At 46.6% G+C, this 27643-nt stretch overlaps 1 protein-coding gene across 3 annotated transcripts in view; it reads right to left on the bottom strand.

Annotated features, from left to right (window-relative positions):
* Window positions 1-27643, bottom strand: part of HMGXB3 (HMG-box containing 3) — a 291394-nt gene that overhangs the window by 232205 nt on the left and 31546 nt on the right. For all 3 annotated transcript variants that reach the window (XM_074360921.1, XM_074360920.1, XM_074360922.1), the window contains 6 exons: window positions 26366-26497; window positions 24706-24890; window positions 21096-21315; window positions 19610-19743; window positions 18763-18879; window positions 17419-17628 (listed from right to left, as the gene is read on the bottom strand). In XM_074360921.1, the coding sequence (XP_074217022.1) occupies window positions 17419-17628; window positions 18763-18879; window positions 19610-19743; window positions 21096-21315; window positions 24706-24890; window positions 26366-26497 (998 nt within the window). The remainder of the gene's footprint in view (window positions 1-17418; window positions 17629-18762; window positions 18880-19609; window positions 19744-21095; window positions 21316-24705; window positions 24891-26365; window positions 26498-27643) is intronic.

Genomic DNA, 27643 nt, shown 5'->3' with positions numbered 1-27643 from the left:
CACATCTCCTCCAATCCCCTCTCAATTTCCATCAAGTCTCTTCAAATCTCCTCTCCCCTCAAATCTCCTCTCTCCTCCTCCAATCCCCTCTCAATTTCAATTGTCTCCTCAAATGTCCTGTCTTCTAATCTCCTCCCCTCTCCTCTTTTCCTCCAATCTCCTCAAGCCCCTCAAATCTCCTCAAATCCATCCTCTCCTCCAATCTCCTCTCCTCAGTTTCAATCAAATCTCCTCTCCTCAAACCCCTTCCAATCCCCTCTAATCTCTTTTCATCTCCTCTCTCAATCTCCTCTCCTCCAATCCCCTCTCCTCTCTCCAAACTCCTCTCCTCAAAGCCCCTCAAATCTACACTCACTCCTCAAATCTCTCCTCTTGAAATCATGTCCTCTCCTCCAAACCCCTCCAATCTCTTCTAATATCCTCTACTCTCCTCCAATCTCCTCTCCGGAAATCTCTCCTCACCTCTAATCCCGTCCTCTCCTCCAATTCCCTCTCCTCAGTTTCAATCAAATCTCCTCAAATCCCCTCTCCTCCAATCCCCTCTCAATTTCCATCAAGTCTCCTCAAATCTCCTGTCTTCAAATCTCAAATTCTCTCTCCTCCTTCCTCCAACCTCCTCTCCTCCAATCCCTCAAATCTCTTCTGTCCTATCCTCTTTTCGTCAAATCTGCACTCCTCAAGTTCCATCTCCTCTCCCCTCAAATCTCCTCACATCTCCTCCAATCCCCTCTCAATTTCCATCAAGTCTCTTCAAATCTCCTCTCCCCTCAAATCTCCTCTCTCCTCCTCCAATCCCCTCTCAATTTCAATTGTCTCCTCAAATGTCCTGTCTTCTAATCTCCTCCCCTCTCCTCTTTTCCTCCAATCTCCTCAAGCCCCTCAAATCTCCTCAAATCCATCCTCTCCTCCAATCTCCTCTCCTCAGTTTCAATCAAATCTCCTCTCCTCAAACCCCTCCAATCCCCTCTAATCTCTTTTCATCTCCTCTCTCAATCTCCTCTCCTCCAATCCCCTCTCCTCTCTCCAAACTCCTCTCCTCAAAGCCCCTCAAATCTACACTCACTCCTCAAATCTCTCCTCTTGAAATCATGTCCTCTCCTCCAAACCCCTCCAATCTCTTCTAATATCCTCTACTCTCCTCCAATCTCCTCTCCGGAAATCTCTCCTCACCTCTAATCCCGTCCTCTCCTCCAATTCCCTCTCCTCAGTTTCAATCAAATCTCCTCAAATCCCCTCTCCTCCAATCCCCTCTCAATTTCCATCAAGTCTCCTCAAATCTCCTGTCTTCAAATCTCAAATTCTCTCTCCTCCTTCCTCCAACCTCCTCTCCTCCAATCCCTCAAATCTCTTCTGTCCTATCCTCTTTTCATCAAATCTGCACTCCTCAAGTTCCATCTCCTCTCCCCTCAAATCTCCTCACATCTCCTCCAATCCCCTCTCAATTTCCATCAAGTCTCTTCAAATCTCCTCTCCCCTCAAATCTCCTCTCTCCTCCTCCAATCCCCTCTCAATTTCAATTGTCTCCTCAAATGTCCTGTCTTCTAATCTCCTCCCCTCTCCTCTTTTCCTCCAATCTCCTCAAGCCCCTCAAATCTCCTCAAATCCATCCTCTCCTCCAATCTCCTCTCCTCAGTTTCAATCAAATCTCCTCTCCTCAAACCCCTCCAATCCCCTCTAATCTCTTTTCATCTCCTCTCTCAATCTCCTCTCCTCCAATCCCCTCTCCTCTCTCCAAACTCCTCTCCTCAAAGCCCCTCAAATCTACACTCACTCCTCAAATCTCTCCTCTTGAAATCATGTCCTCTCCTCCAAACCCCTCCAATCTCTTCTAATATCCTCTACTCTCCTCCAATCTCCTCTCCGGAAATCTCTCCTCACCTCTAATCCCGTCCTCTCCTCCAATTCCCTCTCCTCAGTTTCAATCAAATCTCCTCAAATCCCCTCTCCTCCAATCCCCTCTCAATTTCCATCAAGTCTCCTCAAATCTCCTGTCTTCAAATCTCAAATTCCCTCTCCTCCTTCCTCCAATCTCCTCTCCTCAAAGCCCCTCAAATCCCCTCTCCTCCAATCCCTCAAATCTCTTCTGTCCTATCCTCTTTTCATCAAATCTGCACTCCTCAAGTTCCATCTCCTCTCCCCTCAAATCTCCTCACATCTCCTCCAATCCCCTCTCAATTTCCATCAAGTCTCTTCAAATCTCCTCTCCCCTCAAATCTCCTCTCTCCTCCTCCAATCCCCTCTCAATTTCAATTGTCTCCTCAAATGTCCTGTCTTCTAATCTCCTCCCCTCTCCTCTTTTCCTCCAATCTCCTCAAGCCCCTCAAATCTCCTCAAATCCATCCTCTCCTCCAATCTCCTCTCCTCAGTTTCAATCAAATCTCCTCTCCTCAAACCCCTTCCAATCCCCTCTAATCTCTTTTCATCTCCTCTCTCAATCTCCTCTCCTCCAATCCCCTCTCCTCTCTCCAAACTCCTCTCCTCAAAGCCCCTCAAATCTACACTCACTCCTCAAATCTCTCCTCTTGAAATCATGTCCTCTCCTCCAAACCCCTCCAATCTCTTCTAATATCCTCTACTCTCCTCCAATCTCCTCTCCGGAAATCTCCCCTCACCTCTAATCCCGTCCTCTCCTCCAATTCCCTCTCCTCAGTTTCAATCAAATCTCCTCTCCTCAAACCCCTCCAATCCCCTCTAATCTCTTTTCATCTCCTCTCTCAATCTCCTCTCCTCCAATCCCCTCTCCTCTCTCCAAACTCCTCTCCTCAAAGCCCCTCAAATCTACACTCACTCCTCAAATCTCTCCTCTTGAAATCATGTCCTCTCCTCCAAACCCCTCCAATCTCTTCTAATATCCTCTACTCTCCTCCAATCTCCTCTCCGGAAATCTCTCCTCACCTCTAATCCCGTCCTCTCCTCCAATTCCCTCTCCTCAGTTTCTATCAAATCTCCTCAAATCCCCTCTCCTCCAATCCCCTCTCAATTTCCATCAAGTCTCCTCAAATCTCCTGTCTTCAAATCTCAAATTCCCTCTCCTCCTTCCTCCAATCTCCTCTCCTCAAAGCCCCTCAAATCCCCTCTCCTCCAATCCCTCAAATCTCTTCTGTCCTATCCTCTTTTCATCAAATCTGCACTCCTCAAGTTCCATCTCCTCTCCCCTCAAATCTCCTCACATCTCCTCCAATCCCCTCTCAATTTCCATCAAGTCTCTTCAAATCTCCTCTCCCCTCAAATCTCCTCTCTCCTCCTCCAATCCCCTCTCAATTTCAATTGTCTCCTCAAATGTCCTGTCTTCTAATCTCCTCCCCTCTCCTCTTTTCCTCCAATCTCCTCAAGCCCCTCAAATCTCCTCAAATCCATCCTCTCCTCCAATCTCCTCTCCTCAGTTTCAATCAAATCTCCTCTCCTCAAACCCCTTCCAATCCCCTCTAATCTCTTTTCATCTCCTCTCTCAATCTCCTCTCCTCCAATCTCCTCTCCTCTCTCCAAACTCCTCTCCTCAAAGCCCCTCAAATCTACACTCACTCCTCAAATCTCTACTCTTGAAATCATGTCCTCTCCTCCAAACCCCTCCAATCTCTTCTAATATCCTCTACTCTCCTCCAATCTCCTCTCCGGAAATCTCTCCTCACCTCTAATCCCGTCCTCTCCTCCAATTCCCTCTCCTCAGTTTCAATCAAATCTCCTCAAATCCCCTCTCCTCCAATCCCCTCTCAATTTCCATCAAGTCTCCTCAAATCTCCTGTCTTCAAATCTCAAATTCTCTCTCCTCCTTCCTCCAACCTCCTCTCCTCCAATCCCTCAAATCTCTTCTGTCCTATCCTCTTTTCGTCAAATCTGCACTCCTCAAGTTCCATCTCCTCTCCCCTCAAATCTCCTCACATCTCCTCCAATCCCCTCTCAATTTCCATCAAGTCTCTTCAAATCTCCTCTCCCCTCAAATCTCCTCTCTCCTCCTCCAATCCCCTCTCAATTTCAATTGTCTCCTCAAATGTCCTGTCTTCTAATCTCCTCCCCTCTCCTCTTTTCCTCCAATCTCCTCAAGCCCCTCAAATCTCCTCAAATCCATCCTCTCCTCCAATCTCCTCTCCTCAGTTTCAATCAAATCTCCTCTCCTCAAACCCCTTCCAATCCCCTCTAATCTCTTTTCATCTCCTCTCTCAATCTCCTCTCCTCCAATCCCCTCAAATCTACACTCACTCCTCAAATCTCTCCTCTTGAAATCATGTCCTCTCCTCCAAACCCCTCCAATCTCTTCTAATATCCTCTACTCTCCTCCAATCTCCTCTCCGGAAATCTCTCCTCACCTCTAATCCCGTCCTCTCCTCCAATTCCCTCTCCTCAGTTTCAATCAAATCTCCTCAAATCCCCTCTCCTCCAATCCCCTCTCAATTTCCATCAAGTCTCCTCAAATCTCCTGTCTTCAAATCTCAAATTCCCTCTCCTCCTTCCTCCAATCTCCTCTCCTCAAAGCCCCTCAAATCCCCTCTCCTCCAATCCCTCAAATCTCTTCTGTCCTATCCTCTTTTCATCAAATCTGCACTCCTCAAGTTCCATCTCCTCTCCCCTCAAATCTCCTCACATCTCCTCCAATCCCCTCTCAATTTCCATCAAGTCTCTTCAAATCTCCTCTCCCCTCAAATCTCCTCTCTCCTCCTCCAATCCCCTCTCAATTTCAATTGTCTCCTCAAATGTCCTGTCTTCTAATCTCCTCCCCTCTCCTCTTTTCCTCCAATCTCCTCAAGCCCCTCAAATCTCCTCAAATCCATCCTCTCCTCCAATCTCCTCTCCTCAGTTTCAATCAAATCTCCTCTCCTCAAACCCCTTCCAATCCCCTCTAATCTCTTTTCATCTCCTCTCTCAATCTCCTCTCCTCCAATCCCCTCTCCTCTCTCCAAACTCCTCTCCTCAAAGCCCCTCAAATCTACACTCACTCCTCAAATCTCTCCTCTTGAAATCATGTCCTCTCCTCCAAACCCCTCCAATCTCTTCTAATATCCTCTACTCTCCTCCAATCTCCTCTCCGGAAATCTCTCCTCACCTCTAATCCCGTCCTCTCCTCCAATTCCCTCTCCTCAGTTTCAATCAAATCTCCTCCAATCCCCTCTCCTCCAATCCCCTCTCAATTTCCATCAAGTCTCCTCAAATCTCCTGTCTTCAAATCTCAAATTCCCTCTCCTCCTTCCTCCAATCTCCTCTCCTCAAAGCCCCTCAAATCCCCTCTCCTCCAATCCCTCAAATCTCTTCTGTCCTATCCTCTTTTCATCAAATCTGCACTCCTCAAGTTCCATCTCCTCTCCCCTCAAATCTCCTCACATCTCCTCCAATCCCCTCTCAATTTCCATCAAGTCTCTTCAAATCTCCTCTCCCCTCAAATCTCCTCTCTCCTCCTCCAATCCCCTCTCAATTTCAACTGTCTCCTCAAATGTCCTGTCTTCTAATCTCCTCCCCTCTCCTCTTTTCCTCCAATCTCCTCAAGCCCCTCAAATCTCCTCAAATCCATCCTCTCCTCCAATCTCCTCTCCTCAGTTTCAATCAAATCTCCTCTCCTCAAACCCCTTCCAATCCCCTCTAATCTCTTTTCATCTCCTCTCTCAATCTCCTCTCCTCCAATCCCCTCTCCTCTCTCCAAACTCCTCTCCTCAAAGCCCCTCAAATCTACACTCACTCCTCAAATCTCTCCTCTTGAAATCATGTCCTCTCCTCCAAACCCCTCCAATCTCTTCTAATATCCTCTACTCTCCTCCAATCTCCTCTCCGGAAATCTCTCCTCACCTCTAATCCCGTCCTCTCCTCCAATTCCCTCTCCTCAGTTTCAATCAAATCTCCTCAAATCCCCTCTCCTCCAATCCCCTCTCAATTTCAATTGTCTCCTCAAATGTCCTGTCTTCTAATCTCCTCCCCTCTCCTCTTTTCCTCCAATCTCCTCAAGCCCCTCAAATCTCCTCAAATCCATCCTCTCCTCCAATCTCCTCTCCTCAGTTTCAATCAAATCTCCTCTCCTCAAACCCCTTCCAATCCCCTCTAATCTCTTTTCATCTCCTCTCTCAATCTCCTCTCCTCCAATCCCCTCTCCTCTCTCCAAACTCCTCTCCTCAAAGCCCCTCAAATCTACACTCACTCCTCAAATCTCTCCTCTTGAAATCATGTCCTCTCCTCCAAACCCCTCCAATCTCTTCTAATATCCTCTACTCTCCTCCAATCTCCTCTCCGGAAATCTCTCCTCACCTCTAATCCCGTCCTCTCCTCCAATTCCCTCTCCTCAGTTTCAATCAAATCTCCTCAAATCCCCTCTCCTCCAATCCCCTCTCAATTTCCATCAAGTCTCCTCAAATCTCCTGTCTTCAAATCTCAAATTCCCTCTCCTCCTTCCTCCAATCTCCTCTCCTCAAAGCCCCTCAAATCCCCTCTCCTCCAATCCCTCAAATCTCTTCTGTCCTATCCTCTTTTCATCAAATCTGCACTCCTCAAGTTCCATCTCCTCTCCCCTCAAATCTCCTCACATCTCCTCCAATCCCCTCTCAATTTCCATCAAGTCTCTTCAAATCTCCTCTCCCCTCAAATCTCCTCTCTCCTCCTCCAATCCCCTCTCAATTTCAATTGTCTCCTCAAATGTCCTGTCTTCTAATCTCCTCCCCTCTCCTCTTTTCCTCCAATCTCCTCAAGCCCCTCAAATCTCCTCAAATCCATCCTCTCCTCCAATCTCCTCTCCTCAGTTTCAATCAAATCTCCTCTCCTCAAACCCCTTCCAATCCCCTCTAATCTCTTTTCATCTCCTCTCTCAATCTCCTCTCCTCCAATCCCCTCTCCTCTCTCCAAACTCCTCTCCTCAAAGCCCCTCAAATCTACACTCACTCCTCAAATCTCTCCTCTTGAAATCATGTCCTCTCCTCCAAACCCCTCCAATCTCTTCTAATATCCTCTACTCTCCTCCAATCTCCTCTCCGGAAATCTCTCCTCACCTCTAATCCCGTCCTCTCCTCCAATTCCCTCTCCTCAGTTTCAATCAAATCTCCTCAAATCCCCTCTCCTCCAATCCCCTCTCAATTTCCATCAAGTCTCCTCAAATCTCCTGTCTTCAAATCTCAAATTCTCTCTCCTCCTTCCTCCAACCTCCTCTCCTCCAATCCCTCAAATCTCTTCTGTCCTATCCTCTTTTCGTCAAATCTGCACTCCTCAACTTCCATCTCCTCTCCCCTCAAATCTCCTCACATCTCCTCCAATCCCCTCTCAATTTCCATCAAGTCTCTTCAAATCTCCTCTCCCCTCAAATCTCCTCTCTCCTCCTCCAATCCCCTCTCAATTTCAATTGTCTCCTCAAATGTCCTGTCTTCTAATCTCCTCCCCTCTCCTCTTTTCCTCCAATCTCCTCAAGCCCCTCAAATCTCCTCAAATCCATCCTCTCCTCCAATCTCCTCTCCTCAGTTTCAATCAAATCTCCTCTCCTCAAACCCCTTCCAATCCCCTCTAATCTCTTTTCATCTCCTCTCTCAATCTCCTCTCCTCCAATCCCCTCAAATCTACACTCACTTCTCAAATCTCTCCTCTTGAAATCATGTCCTCTCCTACAAACCCCTCCAATCTCTTCTAATATCCTCTACTCTCCTCCAATCTCCTCTCCGGAAATCTCTCCTCACCTCTAATCCCGTCCTCTCCTCCAATTCCCTCTCCTCAGTTTCAATCAAATCTCCTCAAATCCCCTCTCCTCCAATCCCCTCTCAATTTCAATTGTCTCCTCAAATGTCCTGTCTTCTAATCTCCTCCCCTCTCCTCTTTTCCTCCAATCTCCTCAAGCCCCTCAAATCTCCTCAAATCCATCCTCTCCTCCAATCTCCTCTCCTCAGTTTCAATCAAATCTCCTCTCCTCAAACCCCTTCCAATCCCCTCTAATCTCTTTTCATCTCCTCTCTCAATCTCCTCTCCTCCAATCCCCTCTCCTCTCTCCAAACTCCTCTCCTCAAAGCCCCTCAAATCTACACTCACTCCTCAAATCTCTCCTCTTGAAATCATGTCCTCTCCTCCAAACCCCTCCAATCTCTTCTAATATCCTCTACTCTCCTCCAATCTCCTCTCCGGAAATCTCTCCTCACCTCTAATCCCGTCCTCTCCTCCAATTCCCTCTCCTCAGTTTCAATCAAATCTCCTCAAATCCCCTCTCCTCCAATCCCCTCTCAATTTCCATCAAGTCTCCTCAAATCTCCTGTCTTCAAATCTCAAATTCCCTCTCCTCCTTCCTCCAATCTCCTCTCCTCAAAGCCCCTCAAATCCCCTCTCCTCCAATCCCTCAAATCTCTTCTGTCCTATCCTCTTTTCATCAAATCTGCACTCCTCAAGTTCCATCTCCTCTCCCCTCAAATCTCCTCACATCTCCTCCAATCCCCTCTCAATTTCCATCAAGTCTCTTCAAATCTCCTCTCCCCTCAAATCTCCTCTCTCCTCCTCCAATCCCCTCTCAATTTCAATTGTCTCCTCAAATGTCCTGTCTTCTAATCTCCTCCCCTCTCCTCTTTTCCTCCAATCTCCTCAAGCCCCTCAAATCTCCTCAAATCCATCCTCTCCTCCAATCTCCTCTCCTCAGTTTCAATCAAATCTCCTCTCCTCAAACCCCTTCCAATCCCCTCTAATCTCTTTTCATCTCCTCTCTCAATCTCCTCTCCTCCAATCCCCTCTCCTCTCTCCAAACTCCTCTCCTCAAAGCCCCTCAAATCTACACTCACTCCTCAAATCTCTCCTCTTGAAATCATGTCCTCTCCTCCAAACCCCTCCAATCTCTTCTAATATCCTCTACTCTCCTCCAATCTCCTCTCCGGAAATCTCTCCTCACCTCTAATCCCGTCCTCTCCTCCAATTCCCTCTCCTCAGTTTCAATCAAATCTCCTCAAATCCCCTCTCCTCCAATCCCCTCTCAATTTCCATCAAGTCTCCTCAAATCTCCTGTCTTCAAATCTCAAATTCTCTCTCCTCCTTCCTCCAACCTCCTCTCCTCCAATCCCTCAAATCTCTTCTGTCCTATCCTCTTTTCGTCAAATCTGCACTCCTCAAGTTCCATCTCCTCTCCCCTCAAATCTCCTCACATCTCCTCCAATCCCCTCTCAATTTCCATCAAGTCTCTTCAAATCTCCTCTCCCCTCAAATCTCCTCTCTCCTCCTCCAATCCCCTCTCAATTTCAATTGTCTCCTCAAATGTCCTGTCTTCTAATCTCCTCCCCTCTCCTCTTTTCCTCCAATCTCCTCAAGCCCCTCAAATCTCCTCAAATCCATCCTCTCCTCCAATCTCCTCTCCTCAGTTTCAATCAAATCTCCTCTCCTCAAACCCCTTCCAATCCCCTCTAATCTCTTTTCATCTCCTCTCTCAATCTCCTCTCCTCCAATCCCCTCAAATCTACACTCACTCCTCAAATCTCTCCTCTTGAAATCATGTCCTCTCCTACAAACCCCTCCAATCTCTTCTAATATCCTCTACTCTCCTCCAATCTCCTCTCCGGAAATCTCTCCTCACCTCTAATCCCGTCCTCTCCTCCAATTCCCTCTCCTCAGTTTCAATCAAATCTCCTCAAATCCCCTCTCCTCCAATCCCCTCTCAATTTCAATTGTCTCCTCAAATGTCCTGTCTTCTAATCTCCTCCCCTCTCCTCTTTTCCTCCAATCTCCTCAAGCCCCTCAAATCTCCTCAAATCCATCCTCTCCTCCAATCTCCTCTCCTCAGTTTCAATCAAATCTCCTCTCCTCAAACCCCTTCCAATCCCCTCTAATCTCTTTTCATCTCCTCTCTCAATCTCCTCTCCTCCAATCCCCTCTCCTCTCTCCAAACTCCTCTCCTCAAAGCCCCTCAAATCTACACTCACTCCTCAAATCTCTCCTCTTGAAATCATGTCCTCTCCTCCAAACCCCTCCAATCTCTTCTAATATCCTCTACTCTCCTCCAATCTCCTCTCCGGAAATCTCTCCTCACCTCTAATCCCGTCCTCTCCTCCAATTCCCTCTCCTCAGTTTCAATCAAATCTCCTCTCCTCAAACCCCTCCAATCCCCTCTAATCTCTTTTCATCTCCTCTCTCAATCTCCTCTCCTCCAATCCCCTCTCCTCTCTCCAAACTCCTCTCCTCAAAGCCCCTCAAATCTACACTCACTCCTCAAATCTCTCCTCTTGAAATCATGTCCTCTCCTCCAAACCCCTCCAATCTCTTCTAATATCCTCTACTCTCCTCCAATCTCCTCTCCGGAAATCTCTCCTCACCTCTAATCCCGTCCTCTCCTCCAATTCCCTCTCCTCAGTTTCAATCAAATCTCCTCAAATCCCCTCTCCTCCAATCCCCTCTCAATTTCCATCAAGTCTCCTCAAATCTCCTGTCTTCAAATCTCAAATTCCCTCTCCTCCTTCCTCCAATCTCCTCTCCTCAAAGCCCCTCAAATCCCCTCTCCTCCAATCCCTCAAATCTCTTCTGTCCTATCCTCTTTTCATCAAATCTGCACTCCTCAAGTTCCATCTCCTCTCCCCTCAAATCTCCTCACATCTCCTCCAATCCCCTCTCAATTTCCATCAAGTCTCTTCAAATCTCCTCTCCCCTCAAATCTCCTCTCTCCTCCTCCAATCCCCTCTCAATTTCAATTGTCTCCTCAAATGTCCTGTCTTCTAATCTCCTCCCCTCTCCTCTTTTCCTCCAATCTCCTCAAGCCCCTCAAATCTCCTCAAATCCATCCTCTCCTCCAATCTCCTCTCCTCAGTTTCAATCAAATCTCCTCTCCTCAAACCCCTTCCAATCCCCTCTAATCTCTTTTCATCTCCTCTCTCAATCTCCTCTCCTCCAATCCCCTCTCCTCTCTCCAAACTCCTCTCCTCAAAGCCCCTCAAATCTACACTCACTCCTCAAATCTCTCCTCTTGAAATCATGTCCTCTCCTCCAAACCCCTCCAATCTCTTCTAATATCCTCTACTCTCCTCCAATCTCCTCTCCGGAAATCTCTCCTCACCTCTAATCCCGTCCTCTCCTCCAATTCCCTCTCCTCAGTTTCAATCAAATCTCCTCAAATCCCCTCTCCTCCAATCCCCTCTCAATTTCCATCAAGTCTCCTCAAATCTCCTGTCTTCAAATCTCAAATTCTCTCTCCTCCTTCCTCCAACCTCCTCTCCTCCAATCCCTCAAATCTCTTCTGTCCTATCCTCTTTTCGTCAAATCTGCACTCCTCAAGTTCCATCTCCTCTCCCCTCAAATCTCCTCACATCTCCTCCAATCCCCTCTCAATTTCCATCAAGTCTCTTCAAATCTCCTCTCCCCTCAAATCTCCTCTCTCCTCCTCCAATCCCCTCTCAATTTCAATTGTCTCCTCAAATGTCCTGTCTTCTAATCTCCTCCCCTCTCCTCTTTTCCTCCAATCTCCTCAAGCCCCTCAAATCTCCTCAAATCCATCCTCTCCTCCAATCTCCTCTCCTCAGTTTCAATCAAATCTCCTCTCCTCAAACCCCTTCCAATCCCCTCTAATCTCTTTTCATCTCCTCTCTCAATCTCCTCTCCTCCAATCCCCTCAAATCTACACTCACTCCTCAAATCTCTCCTCTTGAAATCATGTCCTCTCCTCCAAACCCCTCCAATCTCTTCTAATATCCTCTACTCTCCTCCAATCTCCTCTCCGGAAATCTCTCCTCACCTCTAATCCCGTCCTCTCCTCCAATTCCCTCTCCTCAGTTTCAATCAAATCTCCTCAAATCCCCTCTCCTCCAATCCCCTCTCAATTTCAATTGTCTCCTCAAATGTCCTGTCTTCTAATCTCCTCCCCTCTCCTCTTTTCCTCCAATCTCCTCAAGCCCCTCAAATCTCCTCAAATCCATCCTCTCCTCCAATCTCCTCTCCTCAGTTTCAATCAAATCTCCTCTCCTCAAACCCCTTCCAATCCCCTCTAATCTCTTTTCATCTCCTCTCTCAATCTCCTCTCCTCCAATCCCCTCTCCTCTCTCCAAACTCCTCTCCTCAAAGCCCCTCAAATCTACACTCACTCCTCAAATCTCTCCTCTTGAAATCATGTCCTCTCCTCCAAACCCCTCCAATCTCTTCTAATATCCTCTACTCTCCTCCAATCTCCTCTCCGGAAATCTCTCCTCACCTCTAATCCCGTCCTCTCCTCCAATTCCCTCTCCTCAGTTTCAATCAAATCTCCTCCAATCCCCTCTCCTCCAATCCCCTCTCAATTTCCATCAAGTCTCCTCAAATCTCCTGTCTTCAAATCTCAAATTCCCTCTCCTCCTTCCTCCAATCTCCTCTCCTCAAAGCCCCTCAAATCCCCTCTCCTCCAATCCCTCAAATCTCTTCTGTCCTATCCTCTTTTCATCAAATCTGCACTCCTCAAGTTCCATCTCCTCTCCCCTCAAATCTCCTCACATCTCCTCCAATCCCCTCTCAATTTCCATCAAGTCTCTTCAAATCTCCTCTCCCCTCAAATCTCCTCTCTCCTCCTCCAATCCCCTCTCAATTTCAATTGTCTCCTCAAATGTCCTGTCTTCTAATCTCCTCCCCTCTCCTCTTTTCCTCCAATCTCCTCAAGCCCCTCAAATCTCCTCAAATCCATCCTCTCCTCCAATCTCCTCTCCTAAGTTTCAATCAAATCTCCTCTCCTCAAACCCCTCCAATCCCCTCTAATCTCTTTTCATCTCCTCTCTCAATCTCCTCTCCTCCAATCCCCTCTCCTCTCTCCAAACTCCTCTCCTCAAAGCCCCTCAAATCTACACTCACTCCTGAAATCTCTCCTCTTGAAATCATGTCCTCTCCTCGAAACCCCTCCAATCTCTTCTAATATCCTCTACTCTCCTCCAATCTCCTCTCCGGAAATCTCTCCTCACCTCTAATCCCGTCCTCTCCTCCAATTCCCTCTCCTCAGTTTCAATCAAATCTCCTCAAATCCCCTCTCCTCCAATCCCCTCTCAATTTCAATTGTCTCCTCAAATGTCCTGTCTTCTAATCTCCTCCCCTCTCCTCTTTTCCTCCAATCTCCTCAAGCCCCTCAAATCTCCTCAAATCCATCCTCTCCTCCAATCTCCTCTCCTCAGTTTCAATCAAATCTCCTCTCCTCAAACCCCTTCCAATCCCCTCTAATCTCTTTTCATCTCCTCTCTCAATCTCCTCTCCTCCAATCCCCTCTCCTCTCTCCAAACTCCTCTCCTCAAAGCCCCTCAAATCTACACTCACTCCTCAAATCTCTCCTCTTGAAATCATGTCCTCTCCTCCAAACCCCTCCAATCTCTTCTAATATCCTCTACTCTCCTCCAATCTCCTCTCCGGAAATCTCTCCTCACCTCTAATCCCGTCCTCTCCTCCAATTCCCTCTCCTCAGTTTCAATCAAATCTCCTCAAATCCCCTCTCCTCCAATCCCCTCTCAATTTCCATCAAGTCTCCTCAAATCTCCTGTCTTCAAATCTCAAATTCCCTCTCCTCCTTCCTCCAATCTCCTCTCCTCAAAGCCCCTCAAATCCCCTCTCCTCCAATCCCTCAAATCTCTTCTGTCCTATCCTCTTTTCATCAAATCTGCACTCCTCAAGTTCCATCTCCTCTCCCCTCAAATCTCCTCACATCTCCTCCAATCCCCTCTCAATTTCCATCAAGTCTCTTCAAATCTCCTCTCCCCTCAAATCTCCTCTCTCCTCCTCCAATCCCCTCTCAATTTCAATTGTCTCCTCAAATGTCCTGTCTTCTAATCTCCTCCCCTCTCCTCTTTTCCTCCAATCTCCTCAAGCCCCTCAAATCTCCTCAAATCCATCCTCTCCTCCAATCTCCTCTCCTCAGTTTCAATCAAATCTCCTCTCCTCAAACCCCTTCCAATCCCCTCTAATCTCTTTTCATCTCCTCTCTCAATCTCCTCTCCTCCAATCCCCTCTCCTCTCTCCAAACTCCTCTCCTCAAAGCCCCTCAAATCTACACTCACTCCTCAAATCTCTCCTCTTGAAATCATGTCCTCTCCTCCAAACCCCTCCAATCTCTTCTAATATCCTCTACTCTCCTCCAATCTCCTCTCCGGAAATCTCTCCTCACCTCTAATCCCGTCCTCTCCTCCAATTCCCTCTCCTCAGTTTCAATCAAATCTCCTCAAATCCCCTCTCCTCCAATCCCCTCTCAATTTCCATCAAGTCTCCTCAAATCTCCTGTCTTCAAATCTCAAATTCTCTCTCCTCCTTCCTCCAACCTCCTCTCCTCCAATCCCTCAAATCTCTTCTGTCCTATCCTCTTTTCGTCAAATCTGCACTCCTCAAGTTCCATCTCCTCTCCCCTCAAATCTCCTCACATCTCCTCCAATCCCCTCTCAATTTCCATCAAGTCTCTTCAAATCTCCTCTCCCCTCAAATCTCCTCTCTCCTCCTCCAATCCCCTCTCAATTTCAATTGTCTCCTCAAATGTCCTGTCTTCTAATCTCCTCCCCTCTCCTCTTTTCCTCCAATCTCCTCAAGCCCCTCAAATCTCCTCAAATCCATCCTCTCCTCCAATCTCCTCTCCTCAGTTTCAATCAAATCTCCTCTCCTCAAACCCCTTCCAATCCCCTCTAATCTCTTTTCATCTCCTCTCTCAATCTCCTCTCCTCCAATCCCCTCAAATCTACACTCACTCCTCATATCTCTCCTCTTGAAATCATGTCCTCTCCTCCAAACCCCTCCAATCTCTTCTAATATCCTCTACTCTCCTCCAATCTCCTCTCCGGAAATCTCTCCTCACCTCTAATCCCGTCCTCTCCTCCAATTCCCTCTCCTCAGTTTCAATCAAATCTCCTCAAATCCCCTCTCCTCCAATCCCCTCTCAATTTCAATTGTCTCCTCAAATGTCCTGTCTTCTAATCTCCTCCCCTCTCCTCTTTTCCTCCAATCTCCTCAAGCCCCTCAAATCTCCTCAAATCCATCCTCTCCTCCAATCTCCTCTCCTCAGTTTCAATCAAATCTCCTCTCCTCAAACCCCTTCCAATCCCCTCTAATCTCTTTTCATCTCCTCTCTCAATCTCCTCTCCTCCAATCCCCTCTCCTCTCTCCAAACTCCTCTCCTCAAAGCCCCTCAAATCTACACTCACTCCTCAAATCTCTCCTCTTGAAATCATGTCCTCTCCTCCAAACCCCTCCAATCTCTTCTAATATCCTCTACTCTCCTCCAATCTCCTCTCCGGAAATCTCTCCTCACCTCTAATCCCGTCCTCTCCTCCAATTCCCTCTCCTCAGTTTCAATCAAATCTCCTCCAATCCCCTCTCAATTTCCATCAAGTCTCCTCAAATCTCCTGTCTTCAAATCTCAAATTCCCTCTCCTCCTTCCTCCAATCTCCTCTCCTCAAAGCCCCTCAAATCCCCTCTCCTCCAATCCCTCAAATCTCTTCTGTCCTATCCTCTTTTCATCAAATCTGCACTCCTCAAGTTCCATCTCCTCTCCCCTCAAATCTCCTCACATCTCCTCCAATCCCCTCTCAATTTCCATCAAGTCTCTTCAAATCTCCTCTCCCCTCAAATCTCCTCTCTCCTCCTCCAATCCCCTCTCAATTTCAATTGTCTCCTCAAATGTCCTGTCTTCTAATCTCCTCCCCTCTCCTCTTTTCCTCCAATCTCCTCAAGCCCCTCAAATCTCCTCAAATCCATCCTCTCCTCCAATCTCCTGTCCTCAGTTTCAATCAAATCTCCTCTCCTCAAACCCCTCCAATCCCCTCTAATCTCTTTTCATCTCCTCTCTCAATCTCCTCTCCTCCAATCCCCTCTCCTCTCTCCAAACTCCTCTCCTCAAAGCCCCTCAAATCTACACTCATTCCTCAAATCTCTCCTCTTGAAATCATGTCCTCTCCTCCAAACCCCTCCAATCTCTTCTAATATCCTCTACTCTCCTCCAATCTCCTCTCCGGAAATCTCTCCTCACCTCTAATCCCGTCCTCTCCTCCAATTCCCTCTCCTCAGTTTCAATCAAATCTCCTCAAATCCCCTCTCCTCCAATCCCCTCTCAATTTCCATCAAGTCTCCTCAAATCTCCTGTCTTCAAATCTCAAATTCCCTCTCCTCCTTCCTCCAATCTCCTCTCCTCAAAGCCCCTCAAATCCCCTCTCCTCCAATCCCTCAAATCTCTTCTGTCCTATCCTCTTTTCATCAAATCTGCACTCCTCAAGTTCCATCTCCTCTCCCCTCAAATCTCCTCACATCTCCTCCAATCCCCTCTCAATTTCCATCAAGTCTCTTCAAATCTCCTCTTCTCCTCAAATCTCCTCTCTCCTCCTCCAATCCCCTCTCAATTTCAATTGTCTCCTCAAATGTCCTGTCTTCTAATCTCCTCCCCTCTCCTCTTTTCCTCCAATCTCCTCAAGCCCCTCAAATCTCCTCTCCTCAAATCCCGTCCTCTCCTCCAATTGCCTCCAATCCCCTCCAATCCCCTCTCCAGTTCAATCTCCTCTCCTCAAAGCCCCTCAAATCCCCTGTCCTCCAATCTCCTGAAATTTCCTGTCCTCTTTTCCTCAAATCTCCTCCAATCCCTCAATCTCTTCTGTCCTCTCCTCTTTTCCTCAAACCTCCACTCACTCTTCAATTCCCCTCTCCTCTTTTCCGCAAATCTCCTCTCCTCCAGTCCCCTCTCCTTAGTTTCAATCATATATCCTGTCTTCCAATCTCCTCTCCTCAAAGCCCCTGAAATCGCCTCTCCTCCAATCTCCTGTCTCCTTTCCTCAAATCTCCACTCACTCCTGAAATCCCCTCTCCTCAGTTTCAATCAAATCTCCTCCAATCCCCTCTACTCTCTCCAAACTCCTCTCCTCAAAGCCCCTCAAATCTACACTCACTCCTCAAATCTCCTCTCCTGAAATCTCTCCTCTTGAAATCATGTCCTCTCCTCCAAACCCCTCCAATCTCTTCTAATATCCTCTACTCTCCTCTAAGCCCCTCAAATCTCCTCCCCTGAAATCTCGTCTTGAAATCCCGTCCTCTCCTGTAAGTCCCTCAAATCCCCTCTCCTCCAACCTCCTGTCTGCTTTTCCTCAAATCTCCTCCAATCCCTCAAATCTCCACTCAGTACTCAAATTCCCTCACCTCTTTTCCTCAAATCTCCTCCCCGGAAATCTCACCTCTAATCCCGTCCTCTCCTCAGTTTCAATCATATCTCCTGTCTTCATATCTCCTTCAGTTCCTCTCATCTCCTCTCCCCTCCTCCAATCCCCTCTCAATTTCCATCAAGTCTCCTCAAATCTCCTCTTCTGAAATCTCCTCTCTTCAAATCCCTTCCAATCTCGTCTCATCTCCTGTCCCATCAAATCTCCTCTCCTCCAATCAAGTCAAATCTCAAATCTCCTCTCCACAAATCCCTCAAATTTCCTCTCTGCAGATTTCTCATCAAATCCCCTCTCCTCAATTCCCATCAAATCTCCTCCTCAAATTCCCTCTCCTCTCCTCAAATATCTTCTCCTCCCTCTTGTCTTCCTCAGAAAGGAACTCACCACAGGTGGCTCAGTCGGGCTAGAGAAACAGCCCTGATTCCTCCCCCACATCTGGTTGGTCAGCTCCGGGTAGCAGAGGTCAGCACAGAGGGCTACTGGCGCGGCCATGTCTACCACATACACAGGCGGCCAATGACGGGAAGAGACGAGCAGATCCACATGGTCGAGGGCACTCTCGCCCCGCACGAGATACTTGGAGCCACAGACCACCTGGCAGGGAGATGTACACACAGCACAGAGTGAAGAAGCCAATCTTCAGACAAAGTTAAGTTCACTACTTCGTATGAACAATCAGGATTCATGACTGAAGCTGTGGCAATCCTACCTAAGCCCATGGCATTCAGCTTCCCTCCTACTTCTCTCACTAAACGAAGTCGCCAGCTCATTTCTGCACTCCAGCCAGAAGAGCTGAGAGCATCCAATCCTCAGCTGAGACTCAAAGTCCCTGCTCCCCAACCTCTGGAATCTGCTCCAAACCCCACCCTGCACCATCTAAGCCCAGTGGTTCCCAAGGTGCACAGCACCGGCAGTTAAAATCAGGTTACAAATGGAGGTATTCCAAATCTAAGGAATTAGGCTTTGGGGGTGGAGTCCAAGCAGCTCCCCAGCAGACTCTGATGTGCTGTCCACATGGGCACCCCTGATGTAGGCTACACCTCCACTGACAGAACGCCGCTCGAATGCTGGGTAGCTGTGTGGACACTGGAAAACTGCCTCTACCTTCCTCCACATCTACCAGTCATGACTGTCGCCTCCAAGTAACACTGCCGCCCCAGCACAGCCCCAAGTCCTATAGCTCTCATGTCCCTGTGTTGTCAAGTGCTTCGCATGAGCAGGACTTCCGTCACATGAACACAATGTTCAGAGCAAGCTCTGACCTGCCAGGGTAGAGGCATCAAGCATGACCCTCAGACTCAGCTTCTGGTAAAGGGGTTGACCACCTGACTCTCGACAGCCAGTCGCCTTGCCCACTCACACATCTCCATGAACTGAAGGCTCTGCGAAGCCATCTCCCCAACTTAGTACTTGTTCAGGGGTTTTTCTACCCTGGCCTCTCCCCGGGTCAGGACGACTCTGTCCCTTTCCAGAATTATCCTGGCTCCTACACTGTGCACTCAACAGATGTAAGCAGTGATCTGCCTAAAACACCAAAATCAGACCACTTCCCATTCAAACCATCCAATGGGCCCCTCATCACTCTCAGAAGAAAATCCATAAGGAGCTACTCCACAGCTGCTCACTGACCTAGGTGCAACTTCCAGAACAAGCGAGATCAGATCCTCTGCGTGTGGGCAAAGCGACATGAATAAGTCCACCCTGAGCTCCTCCTCATTACCCTCTTACCTGATGGGGGCACACCTTGTAGATTTTACCCCCTGTGAGATGAGGTGGGGGCTGTCTAGCTCTGGCTCCATTCTGTACAGATTCATAGAGAGCCAACAAGGAGAAGCAGAGCTGGTCCTAGAGCAGAAGGACAAGATTAAACACAGCAGTAAACGCTGAGGGACGAGGCCTGGTACACAGCACCAAATGCTCAAAGGAAGACAATCAACTGTGAAGGCCAGAGTGGGCCTTGGAGCCACACCAGCCCAATATCCTCTAGGTAGAGATAGAGGCCCTGAAAGGACCAGGTCACAGAAAGAGCCAGCCAGCCTGACCAAGCTGTCGGACTCTTAAGGCCTGGGTTCTCCCGACTTTTCACAAGGCAGGGAAACCTGCAAAGAGGAGCTAACGTTTGAGTCTGAACCTGAAGGAAGCATAAAGTTTTCAGAGCACAGCAGAATGAAGGGAAGTAAATAATGTATGCATAAAACACATTCTCTCTCTCTGGATGCAACTGCACTCATTTTCTAAGAGCCTGGATTGTGATAATCAGACACCGTATAAACAAGGAAAATGAGGCTCAGAAATGTGACATAGCTTATCCAAGGTCACACACAGTAGGGGGCAGAGCCTGGATTCTGGGACCCAGAGTCTGGACTCACCACCTTCAGCAGAGGAACTGACTGGACAGGAGGGATGGCCTCACATGCAGGTCATGACCAGGCTGCTATCTCCCAGGCCGCCCTGCCCACTAGCACCCTCTGCCCAGCACAGGCACCCTGGCACAGATATTGATAGGCCTACCCAGAAAAATGGCCCACCAGCCTGCTCCCCAAGTCCCTATCTCCAGTGCCACCCTGATGCTCACCTTGGAGTCTTCTGCCCCAAAAGGGACGCCACATTGCCTCAGCAGGCACTGCAGCTCCTCCTCACTGTAAGAGCCGATCTCCTCCAGCTTGCAGGCGCCCTCCTGGAGCAGCCTCACCAGGGCACTGCCATTGCCTGCAAGAGACAACATGCTAATGGGAGGGCGCTGCCGCCAGCCACCAGAGGCCATAAGGCGTGAGGATGGGAACAAGGGAACAAGGCCTACAGCAGAGCAGGCTCTACCCAGAGCTCTGCCCTGGGTGCTCAGGGAGGTGGACTCATGGCCAGGTCTTAGGACTTCTATAGATATCTGAAGTCTTTCTGCCACTGAATGTCTAGGAGAGATTCCAGCAGAGCACCCTTGCAAAGAACCCCAAAAAGGGTCACTTATAACTTCTTAAGGCTTTTCAGAACCAAGACCTCAGATGTTTACCACAACTGCAGCAATGAGAGAAGCAGTAGCTCTCATTTTAAACACTCTCTTTATACACTATGTTCCTGAACCTGCTAATCAACAGAACTATGTGGGGCCTTAAACAACAACAACAACAACAACAACAACAACAAAAAACAAAAAAACAATTCCTGGACCTTGAAGCAGCAAATATGAGGCGGGACCCTCAGTATCTAATGTTTTTAGAAAGCAGTGTTTGGGAACCAGCAGATTACAACATATTAAAAACTTACAAAATCAATTAAGCAGGTCATACCCAGGATTTTAAAAACGAAATAACATAGAAAGTATATTGCATTTGATGAAGGGAAGTACTGCCATAATGAAAGTTCTTTTAGTTACAGATACGCACATATGTCCCGACTTACATGAGCACCATGCTGAGTCACGGTGTAGAATATATTTTTTACTCTGAGCTGCAGTTAGAAAAAAAAAAAAGTAGAAGACTATTTAACTCAACCCTCACAGCCACCTAGGAAGTGAGTAGTAATATGTCCCCTTTGTAAATGATGAGACAGAGGTTCAGGGTAATCAAGGGATTTGGCAGAGGTCACACAGCTAAGTGGCATGGCTGGGAATCAAACCCAAATTATCAGAAACCAATGCCCTCAAGGGCTCATCCTGGGCTTCTCAATGTATAACCACAGAGCATCTGCAAAATCATCTGAAAGACCTGTTTAGAAGGCAGACTCCCTGGCCTCCCCCTCCCTCTCTCAGTGAGAATCTTTGGGGTTGGAGCCTTACCACCAGCATTTTTCAGAGGATTCCCACTATTCACCACTATTCAGTGGGAACAGAAGGCTGACAGTGGGCTATGTGGGTCACTCTGATTCAGTGTGGCTGGCAGCTCTTCAAAATTCTGCATGTGACTTTTATTTCCAGGAGATTTTGTCACAGGTTGTCATTATCTTTCCAAAGAGTCCCCTAGGTGGGCCTGGTCCCCTCTCAACCATGTGTGCTGTCTGGCCATAGACCGTGTTCCAGACTAGACGGAACCCTTCCCTGACCCCAGGCAGCCACCAGGTTGCCTTACCAGGTACTGGCTGCACATCCAGGTTTTTGTCTTTCTCAGTGTTGACGACCACAGCTCCTCTCATGAGTGGTGGGAAGAAGGGGGCAATAACAGAGGCATCAAACTTGGTGATAGGGATGCTGGCAGGGAAGGCCACCTGCTCAATCACTTCTGTCTCCATCGTGGCCCAGAAGTCCTCCACGTTTACCTCACTAGAGGCCAGGAACTCAGGCCAGGTGAACTAAAAGGTCAGGATAAAAAAGGAGACAAAGAACTGTAGGAGACAAAGAACATCAGTAACACAACAACGTACCTTCTCAACATTCTCAGGGAACCAAAGCTGAGCAGGAGGAAGGAGTCCGACAGCCATGTACTGCCGGGACGCCTCTAATCGGGCATCTTAGAACCTAACTGCCCCTTGGCCTCACTCCTTTCTCCTGTAACACAGCACTCCCCAAGACTGAAGTCCCTTCTGCATCTATGCCTTTATTCATGTCTTCTTCCCTGCCCCACCAAGGAAAGGGGAACTACCACCGAAGTACCTGTCATGTGCCAGATACTGGCTAATTAGCTACTACTATACAAGCCTGAGGGTGTCTAAGGTGAGACTAGTGGAGTGAGGGACAGGACAAGAATGTGAACAAAGATCTAGTTACAAAACCCAAGCCCTTAATCCCTATGCTTGGCTGGCAGGAATCATCACAGTAAAACTTACTGGCACTCCACCCACGTGCAAGGCCCTGTTGATCCCTCACCTCCTCCGAAGTTCCTCCCAGACCCTGCCAGCACACAGCTGCCTCCTCTACCTCATGCAGCGTTTACTCATCTACTTACTGTTGGCACCTAGCACTGCGCTATTCAATTTAAAGTTGAGGATCCTGATCCTATTACCTCATCAGAGTCATTTGCGTTACTTAGCAATGCTAATATCTGGACCACAACTCAATCTGTACTAATCCTAAAGCCCTTTAAAAGATTCCTTAGGTGAGTGGTTCTCAAAGTGTGGTCCCCAGACTAGCAGCATAAACATCACCTGGGAACTTGTTAGAATAACAAATCCTCAGCCCACTCCAGACCTACTGGGTCAGAAACCCTGGGGGTGGCCCCCAAGCAAGCCCCCCCATGCTAAAAAAAAGTTTGCAAACCATCGCCCAGTGTAATTCTTATGCCCACAAAGTCTGAGAACCATTGTTCCACAAGCAGGCATCCCTCATCAGACCAGAGGGTCCTCCTCTATACAGTCCCCTAGGGAACAGGACAGCCCGAGTCTTCTCATGGACAGCTACATATTTAAGTTTTAATACCTTCTTGTTTTATTTCACAGACTTTAGAACACCCCCACGCCCTCCTCCTCAATATGCACCACCTAATGACATTCTACACATAAAAGGGAGAAAATAAAGTAAGTCCTGGTCTCTAGAAAGAAACACACAGAAACCCAGAAGAGAAGAGCTGGAAAGTGAAGGGAATGTTACTCCATTCCATGAGGTAAAACCCTTAATCAGGACAAGGCAGATGCCAGGCAGGGCTAGGAGACATGAGCTTTGCAGGGAGGTGGGCTTCTGTCTATTCTGGAGATTATAAAGAGTCTGTGGCCAGGTGTGTTTCAAAAACCAGAGCTCAGGGTCCCAGGAGATGCTGGTGAGATTGGCAGTGCTCAGAAGCTCAGACTCTGGAGTCGGGAAGCCAGACCAAGGTCAAGTCCCAGCTCCACCTCTTTCTGGCTGAATGAGCTTGGTCAAGCCCCCGGGCTTCAGTTCCTTCATCTACAAAAATCTCACAGGGTTGGGGTGAGAAGTCAGTCAGACAGTAAAGCAGCGAGGACAGAGTACAAACTTGGCATATGTAATAAAATGCCCGATAAATTATAGCTGCGTTACTATTATCATTAGTCAAGCAGATCGGAATTAGTCTGGATGTAGCTGCTTGGTGACATAACACACAAAAGCAAAACTTTTTTACAGTTCATTTTATCTACAAGGAACACTCAGAAGGCTCCAGGAGCATTATGCTTATTTTCATGTATCTCGTTATGCACAACCACCCCTCAAATAGAAATATTTGATCAATATATGTACTTTTTTTTTTCAATTGGGAGAAAAATAGGATGCATTAAATTCCTAACATGCTCAGCTGGCCACGCCAAAATGCACCAAAGCTTTTCTCTAGAGGTCCTGCACCACCCCTGGTGCTGCACAGGTGAGCTGCAGGCCCAGTGCCTGGAGAGTCACTTCATGTCCCTGTCCTCTTGGTCCCTGTGGGAGAGTTCAGAGATGGAAAGCCTGCACCCACTGTGACTACTAGCATACTCACGGGGCACTCCACACCTGTGCGTGCAGACCATGCCTCTCAGCATGGTCGGAGAAAGAGTTCATCTATGGGATTTTTCAATAAAAATTCCCTGTACCAGGTTAAAGAAGACTCCCTATGACTTTCAATTTGCTAAAATTTTTTTTTTAATCATAAACAGGTGTTGTATAAAAATGAAAGCCTTTTTTATACATCTAATGAAATACTCACATAGGTTTTCTCCTTTAAACTGTTAAGCATTGATTTACATTAGTATATTCTCTAATGTTGAAACACTCTTGCTTTCCTGAGATAAACTTAGTCATGATGCATTACTTTATTGTTAGATTTGATTTGCTATTTTCTCATTCAGGACTTTGGCATCTATATTCATGAGTACAACCAGTGTAACTTTTCATCTTATATTAAATATTTGGTTTTGTTGTCAGTTTTACGGCCTTATACAATGACTTGGGGAAATATATCCACTTCTGTTGTTCTTCTATGACTGGAATAATATTTCTTGGATATTTGTTAGAATTACTGTATAAAGTCATCTGAGTTTGGTATTATCTTTGTGTGAACACTGCTGAGTTAAGAACTTAAGTCAGATCAGGCCACTTTTCCTCAAAATCCTTTACTGGCTCTCCACTGCACTCAGTGTTAACTCCTTACAGTGGCCCAAGCCTCCCACAGTCTCTTGAACATCACATATCCTACCAGTCTCTCCACTGCTCACAGAACCAGCCTCACTGACCTCCTTGCTGTTCCTAAATCATGCCCAGCAAGCCCACCTTAGACCCCATTCTTGCTGCTCCCTCTGCCTGGAATGTTCCTCCCCTCAAAAGCAACACGGGCTTCGGAGCTCTACTCAAACGCCACTGCATCCGAGAGGACTCCCCGGACTACCCTCTATGAAACAGGAACCCCTTCTTCCCACCACACTGCTCTCTTCTCCTTATCCTGCCTTATTGTTACTATGTTACTTTTAATTCATACATTATTATAATGTATATTAACATACATAATTATTAATGTTTGTCTCCTGTCTCCCCAAATCACAGAGTAAGCTCCATGAGCACAGAAACTCTGGGGTTTTTTTAACTGCCATTTCCCAAATAACTAAAACCCTATTTTAATAAATTTGTTGAATAAGAACAAATGCCTCTATTTCCATCTAGCCTTCCTTAGATGAAAACTTGGGCAGTGGCAGGGAAAAGCTACTTGTCTCACCCTGGAAAGGACCAGAGCCAACTGCTCCTAGGGGCATCGTGTAGGAAGGTGGCTGCCAAACTGTGAGGACAGTTCTAAAGGTCACCCCTGGCAGCTGGGAGGCACTCACCTCCACACTCTTTAGTGCCAGCACATTTTCTTCACTCCTTTGGGCCATTTCCACTTTGGGAGCCACACCACAGATGCCACAGATCATGTCGTTGTAGTCTCGGACAGTGAGGCACTCGAAAGCCCAATAGCCATTGCACAGCAGCTCCTGCAGCTGGCTCAGCTCCTCCGAGGTCAGAGTCTTCTCTGGAAGGAGAGCAAGAGCTCTGAGAAGGTGACAGGAAAACACCGAGGCCACTAGGGATGAGCCAATGGCAAGTACAGCGAAGATCGCTTCTCTCCTAAGAACACCCAAGAGTACTAACCACCCAAGGGTCAAACACCCTGGCCATTAGATGTTCAGATGGCAACTCAAAAGGTAATTCCAATCAGAGTTAGAGCTGCCTTGCACTCAGTCCCCAGTAGGCACTAAACACTGTGTTAAAAACTTTCAATACATTGTATCATTTAACTTTCACATCTTTACGAACCAAGAGCTATTATTATCCTCATTGTATAACCGGAAAAACCAAGGCACAGAGAATAACTTGCTCAAAATCACATCGCCACACTAAGTGGCAGAGCCCAAACTCAAACACAGGCCTGTCTGACCCTAGAAACTCTGCTCTACTCCATCTGATCTCACGGCAGGGAAGGAGCGGGGGACTGGATTCTGTAGGAAGAGAATGGGAAAAGCACAAACGGAAAGAAAGAAGGAAAGGAAGGGGAAACGTAACTTCTTAATAATAATAAGGGTGGTGCCCACCGTCAGGTCTCAGCGTGAGCCTTGGAAATGGGAATGCACCTCCAGAAGCTGTGTTTGATTAGCATGCAGTAAGGCCACGTCTATCTATGACCAAAGGACGAGCTTCTACAGTCAGTTTAATCTTGTGCTGAGGGTCTCCGGACTCATGGAAAGATCTGTACTTTCCAAAGTCAGTCTGGCATTTGTAAAATTCAAAAGGAGCAGTGGGTCAGGAAGTCAAGAATGTCTCCTTTTTGATACATGCACCCCAATGTTCATAGCAGCACTATTTACAATTGCCAAGACATGGAAACAACCTAAGTGTACATTGACAAATTATTAGATAAACAAGTTTTGGTATATTTATACAATGTAATACTACTCAGTCGTAAAAAAATAAAGTAATGCCATTTGCAGCAACATGGATGGACCTGGAGATTGTATACTAAGTGAAGTAAGCCAGAAAGAAAAAGAAAAATACTTTATGATATTACTTACACGTGGAATTAAAAGAAAAAACGACACAAATGAACTTAGTCACAAAACAGAAACAGACTCACAGACATAGAAAACAAACTTATGGTTACCAGGGGGGAAAGGAAGGGGGTGGAGGGATAAACTGAGAGTTTGGAATTTGTAGATACTGACTACCATATATAAAGTAGATAAACAACGAGGTCCTACTGTATAATACAGAGAACTATATTCAATCTCCTGTAATAGCCTATAATGAAAAGAAATATATATATAACTGAATCACTATGCTGTACACCAGAAAGTAACACAATATTGTAATCCAACTATACTTCAAAAAAAGAATGTCTCCTTTTCAAAATATCAGATCTCCTCCAAGGTTATTATTCCAACCAAAGCCCATAGCTGAAAATTCCCAGGGAGTTTAGGACTAACCTTGGGAAAGGGAGGAAGGCAACCTTACCTGTCTGCTCCTGCACTGACTTCAGAAGTGTGCTGATGGACACTCTGGGGTCCTCTCCCAGCTTGATCTGGTTTCGGATTGCAAACAGCAAGTCCAGACTCACTAGCAGCTTGTTCCCCACATTAAAGAGACCTGTAGGTTAAAAAGAGGCAACAGGGAAGTTCACTCTTAACAACATCCACAATGGCAAAAAACTGGAAACAAACTAAAATGTTTGTTTAATGTCCATCAACAGGGGAGCAGTTAAAAACAAACTGTGGTACATGCATAAAATAGAAAACTAGACATCAAGAATAAGGCAAGCCTAAATGCTCTGACATGAAGTTGTCCATAATACGTTGTTAAATGAAAAAAGTAATGAAATATGTATCATAGGATTAAAAAAAATTTTTTTAAAGAAGCATCTCCCTATCACCTAACTCAGTCCTCATAACCAAAGGCATCACTCTTCCTCTACCTCTCATAGCTACCCCAAGAGGAAAGGCCAGGAGCATCCTTTAGTCCAAGGACGTGTAGAGGATGTAACACAGGCTATAAAATCACCCCTACACCAAATCCTGGGTTAAAGACTCAGAGGAATTTAAATTCAGTCAATTTAAAAAAAATAAAAGACGGTGATATTGTATTTGCATAAAATGCACAGATTTGCCCAAAAGCAAATTTTGGCACAGGTGTTCCCATTTAGAGAAGGGTATAGAGGAGTGGGGGAGGCCTTACTAAGCATGATACCAAAGGATGAAACCACAAAGGAGAAGATCAAAGCTCTGATTACATAAAAATTAAAACAACAAAACCCCTTGTATTCCCCCCAAAAGTCACAAATTTAAAAGACAACTAATAAACTGGGTAAAAACTGTCAACCAAAAAACCCCTAAAGAATGGAAATGTTCACAAAAGAAATTCACAAAGAAGAAAAAAAACCAAACAGAGGAGATATACTATCTTCCCAGTAATCAAAGAAATACAACAAATTAACAAAAGATATTCCAGTTTTTATCTATCAAGTTGACAAACTTTAAAAAATTATAATACTTAGGTATAAACCTAACAAAATATGTGCAGAACGTATATGCTGAAACTACAAAATACTGATTAAAAAAAAAAAGGAAAGAAAAAAAACTAATTAAAATGGAGAGACAGACCATGTTCATGGATTGGAAGATTCAATGCTGATCAGCAAGTCCAACATCCCTAAAATCATCTACAGATTCAACACAGACCCAATGAAAATTCTAGCAAGATTTTATAAATAATAATAAGCTGACTCTAAAATTTACA

Source organism: Camelus bactrianus, chromosome 3 (assembly GCF_048773025.1).
Source record: "Camelus bactrianus isolate YW-2024 breed Bactrian camel chromosome 3, ASM4877302v1, whole genome shotgun sequence".
Taxonomy (NCBI): domain Eukaryota; kingdom Metazoa; phylum Chordata; class Mammalia; order Artiodactyla; family Camelidae; genus Camelus; species Camelus bactrianus.
This window is presented reverse-complemented; position numbering and strand designations above follow the sequence as displayed.